Source organism: Egretta garzetta, unplaced genomic scaffold, assembly GCF_000687185.1.
Source record: "Egretta garzetta isolate BGI_Z169 unplaced genomic scaffold, ASM68718v1 scaffold713, whole genome shotgun sequence".
Classification (NCBI taxonomy): domain Eukaryota; kingdom Metazoa; phylum Chordata; class Aves; order Pelecaniformes; family Ardeidae; genus Egretta; species Egretta garzetta.
In genome coordinates this window covers 402629-415100 of record NW_009259104.1, presented here as the reverse complement: position 1 = coordinate 415100, position 12472 = coordinate 402629, and the positions used below count along the sequence as shown (strand labels likewise).

General features: G+C 40.3%; 1 protein-coding gene across 3 annotated transcripts; it reads left to right on the top strand.

Annotated features, from left to right (window-relative positions):
• The first annotated feature begins 36 nt into the window (after nt 1-36).
• KBTBD2 (kelch repeat and BTB domain containing 2) lies at nt 37-12466 on the top strand. 3 transcript variants are annotated; one of them, XM_035890836.1, is made up of 4 exons: nt 37-297; nt 6333-6863; nt 9384-9549; nt 9990-12466. In XM_035890836.1, the coding sequence occupies exons 2-4, from the start codon at nt 6694-6696 to the stop codon at nt 11523-11525; spliced, it is 1872 nt and encodes a 623-aa protein (XP_035746729.1). In that variant the 5' UTR covers nt 37-297; nt 6333-6693; the 3' UTR covers nt 11526-12466. The 3 variants fall into 3 exon arrangements, with proteins under 3 accessions (XP_035746729.1, XP_035746728.1, XP_009633589.1); XM_035890835.1 differs by lacking the exon at nt 37-297 and adding an exon at nt 2690-4199; XM_009635294.2 differs by lacking the exon at nt 37-297 and adding an exon at nt 2690-5794.
• Nucleotides 12467-12472: the final 6 nt, after the last annotated feature.

The window sequence follows — 12472 nt, the reverse complement described above, 5'->3', positions numbered from 1 at the left end:
CGGCGGGGGGGACGGGACGGCCCACCTGGGTGCCAGGAAGGGGGGCAAAAATGGGTTCCCTCCCTAGCACCTTGTCCCCGCGCCCCGCAGGCGGGAGGGGACAGCAGACTTGGGTCTGTAGCGGGGCTTCCAGCGTTCAGTGCCGCTCTTCAGCTGAGCGGGCTGGGACGTCTGGGACTTAAGTGGGCTGTTGTTGTTTTTTGGTTTTTTTTTTTTTTTCTTTTTTAGAGATCTTGCAGGGGCAGACACGATGAATTCTTCTAGGAGAACAGCGCTGTAGCGGCATTGCTGCTTCTTGTAATTGCCCACTTTTCCTTGCTGATATGTCTAGTTGTCTGTCTGTATACATAGTATTAGTACCTACAGCGACCGAGGGCGGGCGTCAGTGTTTGTATGTGGATTTGAAGAGTCAGATTCCTTAGTGAACTTTCACAGACTAAATACACTCGTAGTAGAGCCTTGAAGTTAGCTGTCTGCATGCCTAAGATTTTTCCATACGAACGGGGTAGATACCTGCTGCTTTTCAAATAACCTTAATTGCGATTCAGAAACGGATTTGTGTTGTAGTTAGCATCTGCGTTTTCAGAGGTTTCCTTGCAAAGCCACAGCTTAGCTGCCTACGTTACTTTGTGATCATAGCAGACCTGAAAGGCTGTGTGCTTTTGTAAGCTCACCTAGGGCTGTATCTGCATGATTTTTTTGTTATGACGATGTATTTAGGAGATCATTAAAATACAGAATCAGCTTAGTTCAGTTTCTTGTAAATGTACCAGGAGAAATAGGTAATTTTTAATATACTCAGATGTGTAAATCATGTAGTCTCATGATCTGGGTATAGGTGTCATGCCTCTTTCCTAATTATTTTCTTTTGTTTTGGTCCCTGTGACTGTGAAACAGACCAGAATTGGTGCAAATCCTAAAATTTCTCTTCCTTAATTTGGTGGTTGTATTTTGAGAATAAATTTTACATGTGTGAATAAGGTATCTGTTGTAAGACTCTTAACCTTTCAGGAATGAACTTATGGTTAGTTAAGCCAGGTTAATTATTAATCTAATTTCTTAACGTAGAAATGCTGGGATTTATAGTTGAACATCATCATGTCTTATAGTTTAAGGGAGTGATGTATGCTTGTGAACTCAAATTTAAGTTGTTAAATAAAACAGACTGGCTTCATTAACATACTAGAGTTCAGAGAAACAAGCCCACTTTTCCGTACATACGAGATCTATGGCTGGGTCTTACTGGAGGCATCCATGGCCCACTTTTTTTCAAAGATTAATTTTCCAAAACAGGTCAAGCCTTTCCACAAAACAGAAACGCCCTTGGGGATGGAAACTACCTGTGCTCAACATAGAAGGCCAGTTGCCAAGTGAAGTTGTTGGTTTATCTTGCGCTAATTTTATTTCTGAGCAGGTATTTCCTTTAGTGTATAACTTCCTTTAGGAGCAGAAAAACAGGAAAGAAACTGGTAATGAGGGCTGCGTTGTGACCAAACATGTTGTTCGCATGGAGCCTGACACTTCTCCTCTCTAGCTTCTGCGTAGTCTCAGAAAGCTCACCTACTTCAAAGTTGTAACTCGCCTCCCAAGTGTAATATGCATGGAAAATAGCAGTAGTTTCCAAGTGAATAGTAACTTTCAAGGTGATAACATTGTAGGAATAAGTCGGTCCTTGTTTTGTGAAATTTCATGTTGTTGCCTTATTAGAATCTCCTTGATGTCCTCGGGTTTCTGGACTGCAGTGCTATCAAAGGCACCTTTGATGGCTTTAGAAGAGAGGAAAACTTCCAAGACTGGAACTGCTTCATCAATTACCTATTTCTTTTTTTGCTGCCAAGGATGCAAATTTGATACATTACTCAAGAATCTAGACCTTCCAACTCCTTTTTCTTCTCTCTTTCCTATCTTTGAGATCTGTTGGCTAGGTGTATGGATTTACATAATTGATTTTAATCATTTTCAGTACTTGTATTCCCCTTTGCTATTAGCTGGTGTAATCATTTTGAAACACGTTGATTTGTAACTCGGCATATCCTTAATGGCAACTAAGTATTAAAGTGCCTGAGCTTCATACTTTCATTGCTAGCTGGGAGAGTTGCTATCTCTACACACGTGAATGCTTGTGTAGTTTGGCTTACGGTTGTTCACTTCTTAATTCTGACATTTTATTATGTTAAAAATAGTGAATGACTCATCTTTAGACATGTTTTTACTTGTGATTTGTATGAAGCTGCCCTTGGATGGAAATAGGAATTTGATTCAAAGTGCACAAAAGTAGTATTTAGAGCTTTTTTTTTTTTATTTATTAGTTAAAACCAGATTAAATAAGTTCAATGTCCAGGGAAATAAGTTCAGGTTGTGGTTTCTTTTCTTCTTCTTCCAAACATACAGGTTTATTGAAGTGTGAATTGTAGTTAGTGAAGTTAGAATTCAAGAGATATTTAGGTGGCTGAAGATGCAGATAGGAACCTGCGAGGGTTTCATAGATCTTTAAATGTGTCCCAGAATTTTATTGGAAGTTAGGCATCTAATCTGGCAGACTTCTTAATGGGATTTTCAGAAGAAATTATTTCTTCTCCTAATAGAAACATATCTAAAAAACCAAAAAAATTTGCATGCTTATATATGTGCTTTGCCCTTCTTATAATTTGGAAAAGATAAATTTTGTTTTGAATCAGTCCAGTTGAATTGGAAATAGTCAATGTACTTATTCCATGTTACACATTCAGGTATAGAGTTAGCGTTTCCATGTGTGTAGTGCAGTATGTATCTCTGTTTATCAATCTTTGCCTGACCTCAGAAGATAAACATTTCAAGGAAGGCAATTAATAGCCTGTCCCATAACTCATTAACATTTGATGACTAATTTTTGGAATGGCCTCATTCAGATTTGAAGTGCGTGAACAAGTGTTAAAAGCCACCTCATTAAAATTACTTGAGCTAAAAGGAATAATTACTTAAAACCAAATTCTCTTATCAACCTGTTACTTAATATCGCTCTCCAGCTTGATGGGGAGTTACTTTGGATCACCCAGTACTAATTTGGTTTACTTTGCAGTCTGGTACTGCCGTGGCCCTCAGCAGCTACCTGCCAGCCCTGTTTTAGATAGCTGAGTTCCAAGAAGTTACCCAGAACAGAACGGTTGTTCCAGTGACATCGTTGAAGGGGAAAGTCTTATTCGTAGGACTTGTCTTCAGGGATTGTTTTTGTTCTGTCAGTCTCAGTTCAGGATATTAAGCTAACTTCAGCTGTAGTTCTTTTCATCCATAAATCGGAAACGTTCACCGCTGTATAGTTAAGAGAACTAGAGGAGACTGTAGCGCATCTGTAGGCAACTTCTCAACTTTGTAGTTTTCCAGTTAGCTGAGCTCTGAGAGCTGTATGCCAAACCAAGCACAGCGCAGTGAGAGAGATGTTAGGTTGGGTCTAGGGAGAACTGAGCCTCTTGCAGTTCTCTGGCAAGGATGTGGCTTTTGACAAGCTGATTTGTACTTCAGTGCCTCAGTTTTTCAGCCTCTAAAGCCAAGAGAGTATCATCTCCTTTAAAATTGTCTTGAACAATTCAGAAAGTTGTGAGAGAGGTAGGTAGTCTTGGATGACTCTCCAGGCACAAAGTGATGTTCCTACACCACTTATCCTAACATATTGAAGAGATTGACTTCTCTTGGGCAAATGACAATATAAATTACAGTAATTTTAGACCAGAAATTCAGTGATTCTTGATGTATTTATTGTTCCCCTGAGGAGTATTTAGTATGGTTCCACTACAAGGGAGTGGGATACGACTCCTGACTCTGTGACAAATACAAAATTTTGTTCTTGAGCACGTGGTTGTCATTGGCAGCAAAACACCATATGGATGTGGAAAACGGGAGTCATGTATGTAGTGTGTTCCTACCATGTGCACCTCCCCAGAGCACATCACGGAAACGAGATGGTTTCAGATCAGCTGTGAACCAAGGACTCCAGCTTTGTAAACTTACAGTTCAGAGGTGGTTCACATCACATAAATGTTCTGCAACAAGACTCCTGTCATCTCCTCAATCTTTTCTGCTACTGAGGGTCATACTCAAATGTTCCAGCTATTTATAGTAATTAATTTCACAGTTTCAACTCGTCTTCTTTTGGACAGGTCTGCTTTTTCAGTTATCGACTGTCAGCCACATGCTGCCAAAAATATCTTTCATCTCGCTAGCAGGTATATATCAATTTCTTCATGGCATCCTTGACTGGTTCTGTTACCTAATGACTAAACCAGTGCATATTAGTTTTGCTCTTTTGTTCCTGTTTGTGAAGATTTGTACTGGTAAAAATTACATCAGAATAGGAAGTTATGATATCAGTGGTTTCTTTTGCTACAGCTTAGTACTACTGATGCTCTGCCCAAACAGAGCTTAATCCATGGGCTTGTATTGTTCTTGAAACTTTACTCTGAAGCCAGGAAAAACAATGCTGTGGAGAGACGCGGGATACCAGCAGAGCCACAAGCTATTTATTTCTGTGGGCCTAACGCACTTAGGAAGACTGCGTCTCTCTGTAGCCATTTAAAGTTCAGTGCAAAATCTGTCAGTGGATTAGGTTGCATGTTAAGCTGTTATCAGATAACCAGGATAGTGGCCAGTGATGCAGAGATAGGATGCATACTAACTTGGTGAAAAGAAGCTGTGACTTGAAGCAGAAGGTTGTTGCTTTTGATGAGCAGTATATTTGTATATCCTTGATGTACTTGTGCTTTAGTGACTTCAGCGGTTAACTGCACCTGAAATTTGACGGTCTAAAAGTCAAGACTTAGGCTAATAGCTGTTGTTTGTTGTTGTTGTAGCAGACAGTTTCTCCTTCTTCCTCCTTCAAATACTAACACTTTTTCTACTTTTCTTAATTAACTGGCTTCACCTGAACAGTGAACATTGGATTTGACTATTTTGACTGTTTTCCAGTTAAGCAACTGGTGAAAACTAAGAGTTTGAGATTATCGTATGTGTATATTTCTTCACTGAAAAAGATCAGTGACACTAAATCAGTAGTAATTAAAGTGGCATTAATTAAGCATATCTGTTTCAAGTCAGTGAATGTTAAAAGACAGCTGTCTTTGAATTGTATTACAGGCAGGGCTTTGTTGAAGTAGCAGATCCTTGGTTTGGCTGGCAGGTATTTCTACAGCCTTCATCTTACACTAAGTCATGTATTTTTGTACAGAATTTAAAGTATGTCTTTTCAAGTAAGGTATTTCTGCATTCACCATTCATCATCAACTATAGTGATAGTGATGTCTTAAGACATTAGACAAACATGTCCCTGGTTATTCCTTATTTTTGGAACGCGAAAGAACAGTGCGAGATTAAATAAATCTGGAAGTATTTGATAGATGTGGTACTCTGGTGTCAGTGATTTTACTGTAACAACTACCTCATTCTTAATTATGCTTCTGTGTTCACATGGAAGATAAGATAAAACCTGAGCCCATTTCTAAGAGGACGAAAAATGTCCAAACAAGAAAACAGGCTTTGGTAGCCTGTGGTCATTGCTTTATAACCACTCTAAGTGTTTTGGCCCTGGCTATTCCAGCATGGCTTTGCTCCTATTATCTTCTTTTTCTTTTCTCCTGTCTGCAGCAGTCATGCTTCCTTGGCTGTATGGAAATGACTTGGGAGGAAAAAAATGGAATGTGAAATGCTAACAGGCGAAGCCCTTCTGCACAGAGAAGATGAATTAAACAAGCATTGGGAATATAAGTTGTTAGGTTTTCTTAATACTTAGCTCCAGTTCTGCTTGTTCTCCAGCAGAATGCTAAAGGTGAAGTAAATGGGTTGATGATGATGATGTTGAGAGTTCAGTTGGAAAATGATGGAATGTTGAAGAAACTGCCTTTATATTTTTAGTAGCCTGGTACTTACAAGCTTTAAGTAGACAAAAACACAGAAGCAGAAAAAGTAGCTGTTTAATACAGAAACAAAAAAACTGTGGCGCTCTTATCAATGGTTGAAGGAAATGCACGCGTGTACTCAGTGAGAAAACTGAGTAATTCTCGGAAGAGGAATAAAGTCTTACTGAACCTTGTTTTAACTCTCCAGCCTTAGAAGCTGTGTTGATGAAATAAATCACCTTAATTCATGAGTCTAGGTCTTGATGAGAATTAATGTACAAACTCTTCTGCTTTTAATTTCTCTTTGATACTTCTGTTGTTTAACTTTTTCTCAACAAGAGTTTCTGTGGAAGTAATTAAGTACTAATTTAGAAATAAGTTTGTTACACAATTACTTTTAAGGGGTGATTATGAAAGGTTTTTGAAAAAGTGCTGATGTGTAAATTAATTTTATTTTCCTGCTTTCAGTCACTCAAGTGCAGCCACTGATCACGAGATGTTACCACGAAATCTACCTCAGACTTCGCTTTCGCTCATTCATTTACTGCATCATAGATCTCAACAGGAGCTCTGCAGACACTCTTGAAAGTCTCTGAACAGATTGTGACATCAAGTCAAAGCATGATGACCTAGTAGTAGGTCAAAGTCTGAAGCGTTGATTCAGCAGTCCAAGATAACACTGCCTTTTTTTATCAGTATCACTTCTGAAGGCTACGGACCTCCTGCTGTTTTCTTCCCTGGTTACTTCAGAAACATTCAACTGACCTTTCTCTGGCGAAAAGATCTTGACTTTTCTCTCTGGTCCTGGAAATATTAATGGAATACAGTCATGTCTACCCAGGACGAGAGGCAGATAAATACTGAATATGCTGTATCCTTGCTGGAGCAGTTAAAATTCTTCTATGAACAGCAGTTGCTAACTGACATAGTGTTGATTGTTGAGGGCACTGAATTTCCCTGCCATAAGATGGTTCTTGCAACGTGCAGCTCGTATTTCAGGTGAGTATTCAAAGCAGAATCTGTTAATTCTAGAAAATCTGATACCTGTTTTTTCTGAATCATTAGGAAATTTCTTATTCTTCATACTTAATCTTTAATATTTTTCTATTTCCCAAGGTGGGTTAACAAAGGCTTATTGAGACTTGGCTATGGGAGTTCCATTGTCATGTTTATTAGCTGTTGTTTCTCAGCAGAAGCCTCTGCTGAAAGTAGGGATTGCTGTGCAAGTTCATGGCTTCGTTTTCTGAATAATTTGGTTTTCTCTGCTCAGAAAAGAGGCCAGAAACTCTTCTCTTGCCTGTGAGTCTTGCTGCAATGCAACAGTTTTTGTGTGGGTGGTTTGTTTTTGTTTTGGCTTCTCCCCCCCCCCCAGATGCTTTTGCAATTTCAATTCAGTAGCTCCTGCTTCCCAGGTGTCCTGTTTCCTTGTCTTTTTAAAAGTTTTTATTAATAAGATATGTCAGGTGCTACTACTTTTTGCAGATACCTTCACAGTAAGGCCTAGAGGATGAGGCATTGTGAATTTTCTGCAGTGATTAATCATTTTTTGTTGACAACACAGTGTAATTACTCTGCCTGTCTGGAAGGACTTTTGAAGCTTGAAAATCGTCTTGGTGACATACATGCATGTTTTACCTTCCTGATGCGCTGTGGAGGGATTATAACTCTTCCATTTAACTGGGGGAAGGTTTGCAAATCCTGTTTTCTCATTGAGATGGGCTCACTGTACAGGACATTTCTAAAACATTTTTTTGTGTTTTGCCTGCTTTCTTGTACAGAACGTAGAGAATAACTTCTAATGCAGGGAACTATCTGAGGATTACTTTATTACTTTGACATTGGTTTTTGTTGCTGGTGGGGTTTGTGTTAACTTTTTTCATCTGAGTCTGGTATGATTTTTAGCAACAAGTAATTGTGTGATCACTAGATAATGATCATTGCCGTTGGCCTTCTGCAGATGACATAGTTCCAACAGTCTATAAAATAACAGCCACTGGAAATGCGGCCAGATTTAATGTGGGTGGCTAATCATAAGGTTGGAAAGCTGTCACGAGTCCACGCAGTGTGCTGCATTAGAATATGCAGTCAGATCTCTTATTCGTGTGTGTTTGTTTATTATTTATGGAATGAGGTTTTGGCACTGGTTAAAAGAAGTATCAAGCTTGTGGTTTTGTCATGTTCTGTTTTTCTTCTCTGCTTTGGTTTACAAAAAGATGCTCAGCTTCCTAATTTAGCTTTATTATGAAAAATTGATAGCCCTGAAGGAGGCCATGGGGAGAGGGGGAAGGACAGAAAAGCATCTCTAGGCATGATCCAGCTGCGGTGTACGACTGCAGCTGGCTTACCTTCCATCTTTGTGCTTGAACGCTGTGCAGCAGCAGCATGGCTCCAGCCCAGGCCACTGGGCAGCGCCTAAGAGTGCACTAGGGCCAGATTCTCTAGTAGCTACCTCTTCCTTTCTGTCAAGAGGAGCCTCTGCTGGCGCTTGTACGGTCCTGCTTCCCTCTCAAAGCTGCGTGGCAAGCAGATACTCACTTGGCCAGGCAGCGATCCCTCTGAAGATGCAAGTCGCCCTGAGTTAAGGCGCTTTGAAGAAGAGAGGGAGATGGTGATGGGACACTGTCTTTGTATTAGATGCTTCTTGGAGTGGCTTTGCTGAGGGAGGGTATCTCTGCATCCCCTTTGCCTCTCCAGCAACAGGCAGGACTGCAGGGTGCATGCACCGTTCCTTCTAACTTATCTCATGTTTGGTTTCCTAAGAAGCCCCAGATAAATACAAAGACCCTTGAGCTGAATTTTCGATACAACCATAAATACGAAACCCGAATTAATATAAAGCTCTTAAAATCAGTGTTTCCCATTAAATTGCCTTTCTACTTTTTCAGGAAGATGCAACGGAAATACTGATGTCAGGTTTTTTTGGTTGGTTGGTTTGTTTTTTCCCCAAACTGAATCTGATAGTGTTTTCTCTGTAAACTTGAAGTTTACTGTGTATTGTTATGAATGATATGTAAGAAATACTTCATGGAGTGCTAGTGCTTGCTCCTTTTTCTGAGCTAATTTTCTCCTCTTCCCAGAGGAGCATGCTTTTTGATATGAGTTAGCTCAGTCCATTGCATAAATCTGCTGTGTTTGTTTTATGATCTAAAATCTGTGTATGTTTCAACAGTATTTTCTGGAGGATGTTTCTTCCCTCTTATCATCCCCTGACATAGAGAAGGTTTTAAATTTTATCATTAAAACTAAAATCGTTAGAGTTCTCTGCTGATAAAGACAAAAGAGTTTGCGTAACTGTAAAATATTTCTACAGAAGGCACTGATGGTACCTTTCGAACATTCTCTACGAGTGCTTTATCTTAAATACTAGATGGTAGCCCAAGGCAAATGCTAAATAAATAGGCAACTAAAAAGACTGTTCACCTTTTGGAGTGTAATCACTGAAGGCTTACAGGTGATAAATGACTTTAAGATTGCTGTACTTATGTTGGTCCTTGTCTTAATATGTTTATTTCTCTTCAGAGCCATGTTCATGAGCGGGCTAAGTGAAAGTAAACAAACACACGTACACCTGAGAAATGTGGATGCAGCCACTTTGCAAATTATCATCACTTACGCATACACGGGTAACTTGGCAATAAGCGACAGCACAGTAGAACAGCTTTATGAAACTGCCTGCTTCTTACAGGTAGGAGTGTTTTATTTGGAGTATGAAATAACTGCTTCTAATCTCTGAGCCATTTTTTTTTATCTGTCTTGTTAAATTGTCTTTTGTGTTTAGTCATTTCAAAATAGTCTTGCTTGGTTTGCTCAGTATAGGCAGTGGCTGCTTGCCAGGTATGTTTCATGTATCTGTCCCTCCTTGCCTTATGGACTCTATGGAGGGTGGAAGTAAAACAGGGCACTACCAATATTTAGATAATTAGTTTCTCAAGCAGACATAATCACGCGATGCCCTTGATCAGCATGAATCGGTGCAGTAAGTCACTGCTGTATTTTTGTGTGCATGTAGTATTCCAGACCAAACTCTGGTGTTCAGCACTAAATGCAGGTACCTTTACCTGCTGCTGGTACGTGAAGGAACAGATTGTGTGCAGTAAGGCTTGTTGTTTCTTCTTTGCGTTACAGGTAGACGATGTATTACAGCGGTGTAGAGAATACTTAATCAAAAAAATCAATGCGGAAAACTGTGTGCGTCTGTTAAGTTTTGCTGATCTCTTCAGCTGTGAAGAGCTGAAACAGAGTGCTAAAAGAATGGTAGAGCACAAGTTCACAGCTGTGTACCACCAGGAGGCTTTCATGCAACTGTCACATGATCTACTGATAGATATTTTAAGCAGTGACAATTTGAACGTGGAAAAGGAGGAGACAGTTCGTGAAGCTGCTATGTTATGGCTGGAGTACAACACGGAATCACGATCGCAGTATTTGTCCTCTGTTCTTAGCCAAATCCGAATCGATGCACTTTCAGAAGTAACGCAGAGAGCCTGGTTTCAAGGCTTACCGCCTAATGATAAATCAGTGGTGGTGCAAGGACTGTACAAGTCGATGCCCAAGTTTTTCAAGCCCAGGCTTGGTATGACAAAAGAGGAGATGATGATATTCATTGAAGCTGCTGCTGAAAACCCTGGTAGTCTTTATTCTTCTGTCTGTTACAGCCCCCAGGCAGAAAAAGTTTACAAACTCTGCAGCCCTCCCGCAGACTTGCATAAGGTTGGGACGCTCGTAACTCCCGATAACGACATCTATATAGCAGGCGGGCAAGTTCCTCTGAAAAACATGAAAACCAATCACAGTAAAAGCAGCAAACTCCAGGCTGCCTTCAGAACTGTGAATTGCTTTTACTGGTTTGATGCACAGCAAAACACTTGGTTTCCAAAGACACCGATGCTCTTTGTTCGTATAAAGCCATCCCTGGTCTGCTGTGAAGGGTACATCTATGCAATCGGAGGAGATAGCGTTGGCGGAGAACTCAACAGGAGAACTGTGGAGAGATACGATACCGAGAAAGACGAGTGGACCATGGTAAGCCCGCTGCCTTGCGCGTGGCAATGGAGCACCGCAGTAGCCGTTCACAACTGCATTTATGTCATGGCACACAACTTGATGTACTGTTACTTTCCCAGGTCGGATGCTTGGGTAGAAATGGCTATGCGACAAACAAGTAGATGTTTTGCTTCAGCTGCTGCTTTTGGTGATAAAATATTCTATATTGGAGGACTGCACATTGCCAGCAATTCTGGTATAAGACTCCCAAGCAGTACTGTAGATGGGTCTTCTGTAACTGTGGAAATCTACGATGTGAATAAGAACGAATGGAGAATGGCAGCCAATATCCCTGCCAAGCGGTATTCTGACCCATGCGTTAGAGCCGTCGTCATCTCTAATTCTTTATGTGTCTTTATACGAGAAACCCACATGAACGAGCGAGCAAAGTATGCCACCTACCAGTACGACCTGGAACTCGATCGCTGGTTTCTAAGACAGCATATATCGGAGCGTGTGCTGTGGGACCTGGGGAAGGACTTCCGGTGCACTGTAGGAAAGCTGTATCCGTCTTGCCTTGAAGAGTCCCCGTGGAAACCTCCAACGTATCTCTTCTCACCCGACGGAGCTGATGAATTTGAGCTGGATGGGGAGATGGTGACTTTACCACCTGTCTAGCTCCCCCGTTAGACTGTGCAACTGATTTTGTGCTCAGTTACCTTGGAATAAATGGTTGTGAAAGAGGTCTGGAAACAGAAGTGTCAGACCTGCCTTTCATGAGTTGTACTTTTATGCCCTACCTAACACCTGCCGCCGTTCAGTATGAATCAGTGAAAAGAGCAGATATGCTTCCATAATCTGAAATGCTATTATCTGATAATTGAGAAACATATATGTATATCATGAGCTTAAGCATCTGACTTGTCTAAAGGATTAATTTCTAGTTCTTACGAAGTCTTGGTTCAGGAAAATTAGCTTCAGACAAAAAAAAGTAGTTACTCTTTCTAGGATGATGTCACAACTCTCTTGAAAGTATCTTCCAGCTATATTTGAACTACTTCTGGATATTCTTCTTAAGTTCTAGTTCTATAATTGTCAGCGTGGCCCAATTAAAGGACTGTGCTGCACTTACCTAATACTAATATCCATGTTGGTATAGTAATGCCATTAAAAGAAAAAGAAACAAATCCCATGGATCTACCTGTGGTAGGAAGGGTAGATCTTCCATTGTATGGTAACATGCAGGGCAAAATGACTGCAGGTTCAGTCAAGCTGCATTATTAGGTGCATGTATTCTATTTTCACTAACTTATACCTGTCTGTTTAGAATACAGGTCTTCCAAGCAGCTGGTAGTTTACCAGGTGTGGACTTAAGTTGCTGGGCTTGCAATAGGAATTGTCAGCCCTCATAGTGCGGGTCTCTGTGGAGCTTTAATCAGTAAATGTCTCCACACTCTGTATTACAGTAACATTGGCTCATGTATATTAATTACTTCCTGCTGCTGATGTATTTTTCCATTGTAAAACAAAGTTTTAGTGTGGATTAACCAGGTCTTTATTTTCTGTTAATTTAATAACAAGCATTACTGTAGTGTGATTGTGTATAGATATCCCTTAGCTATCAG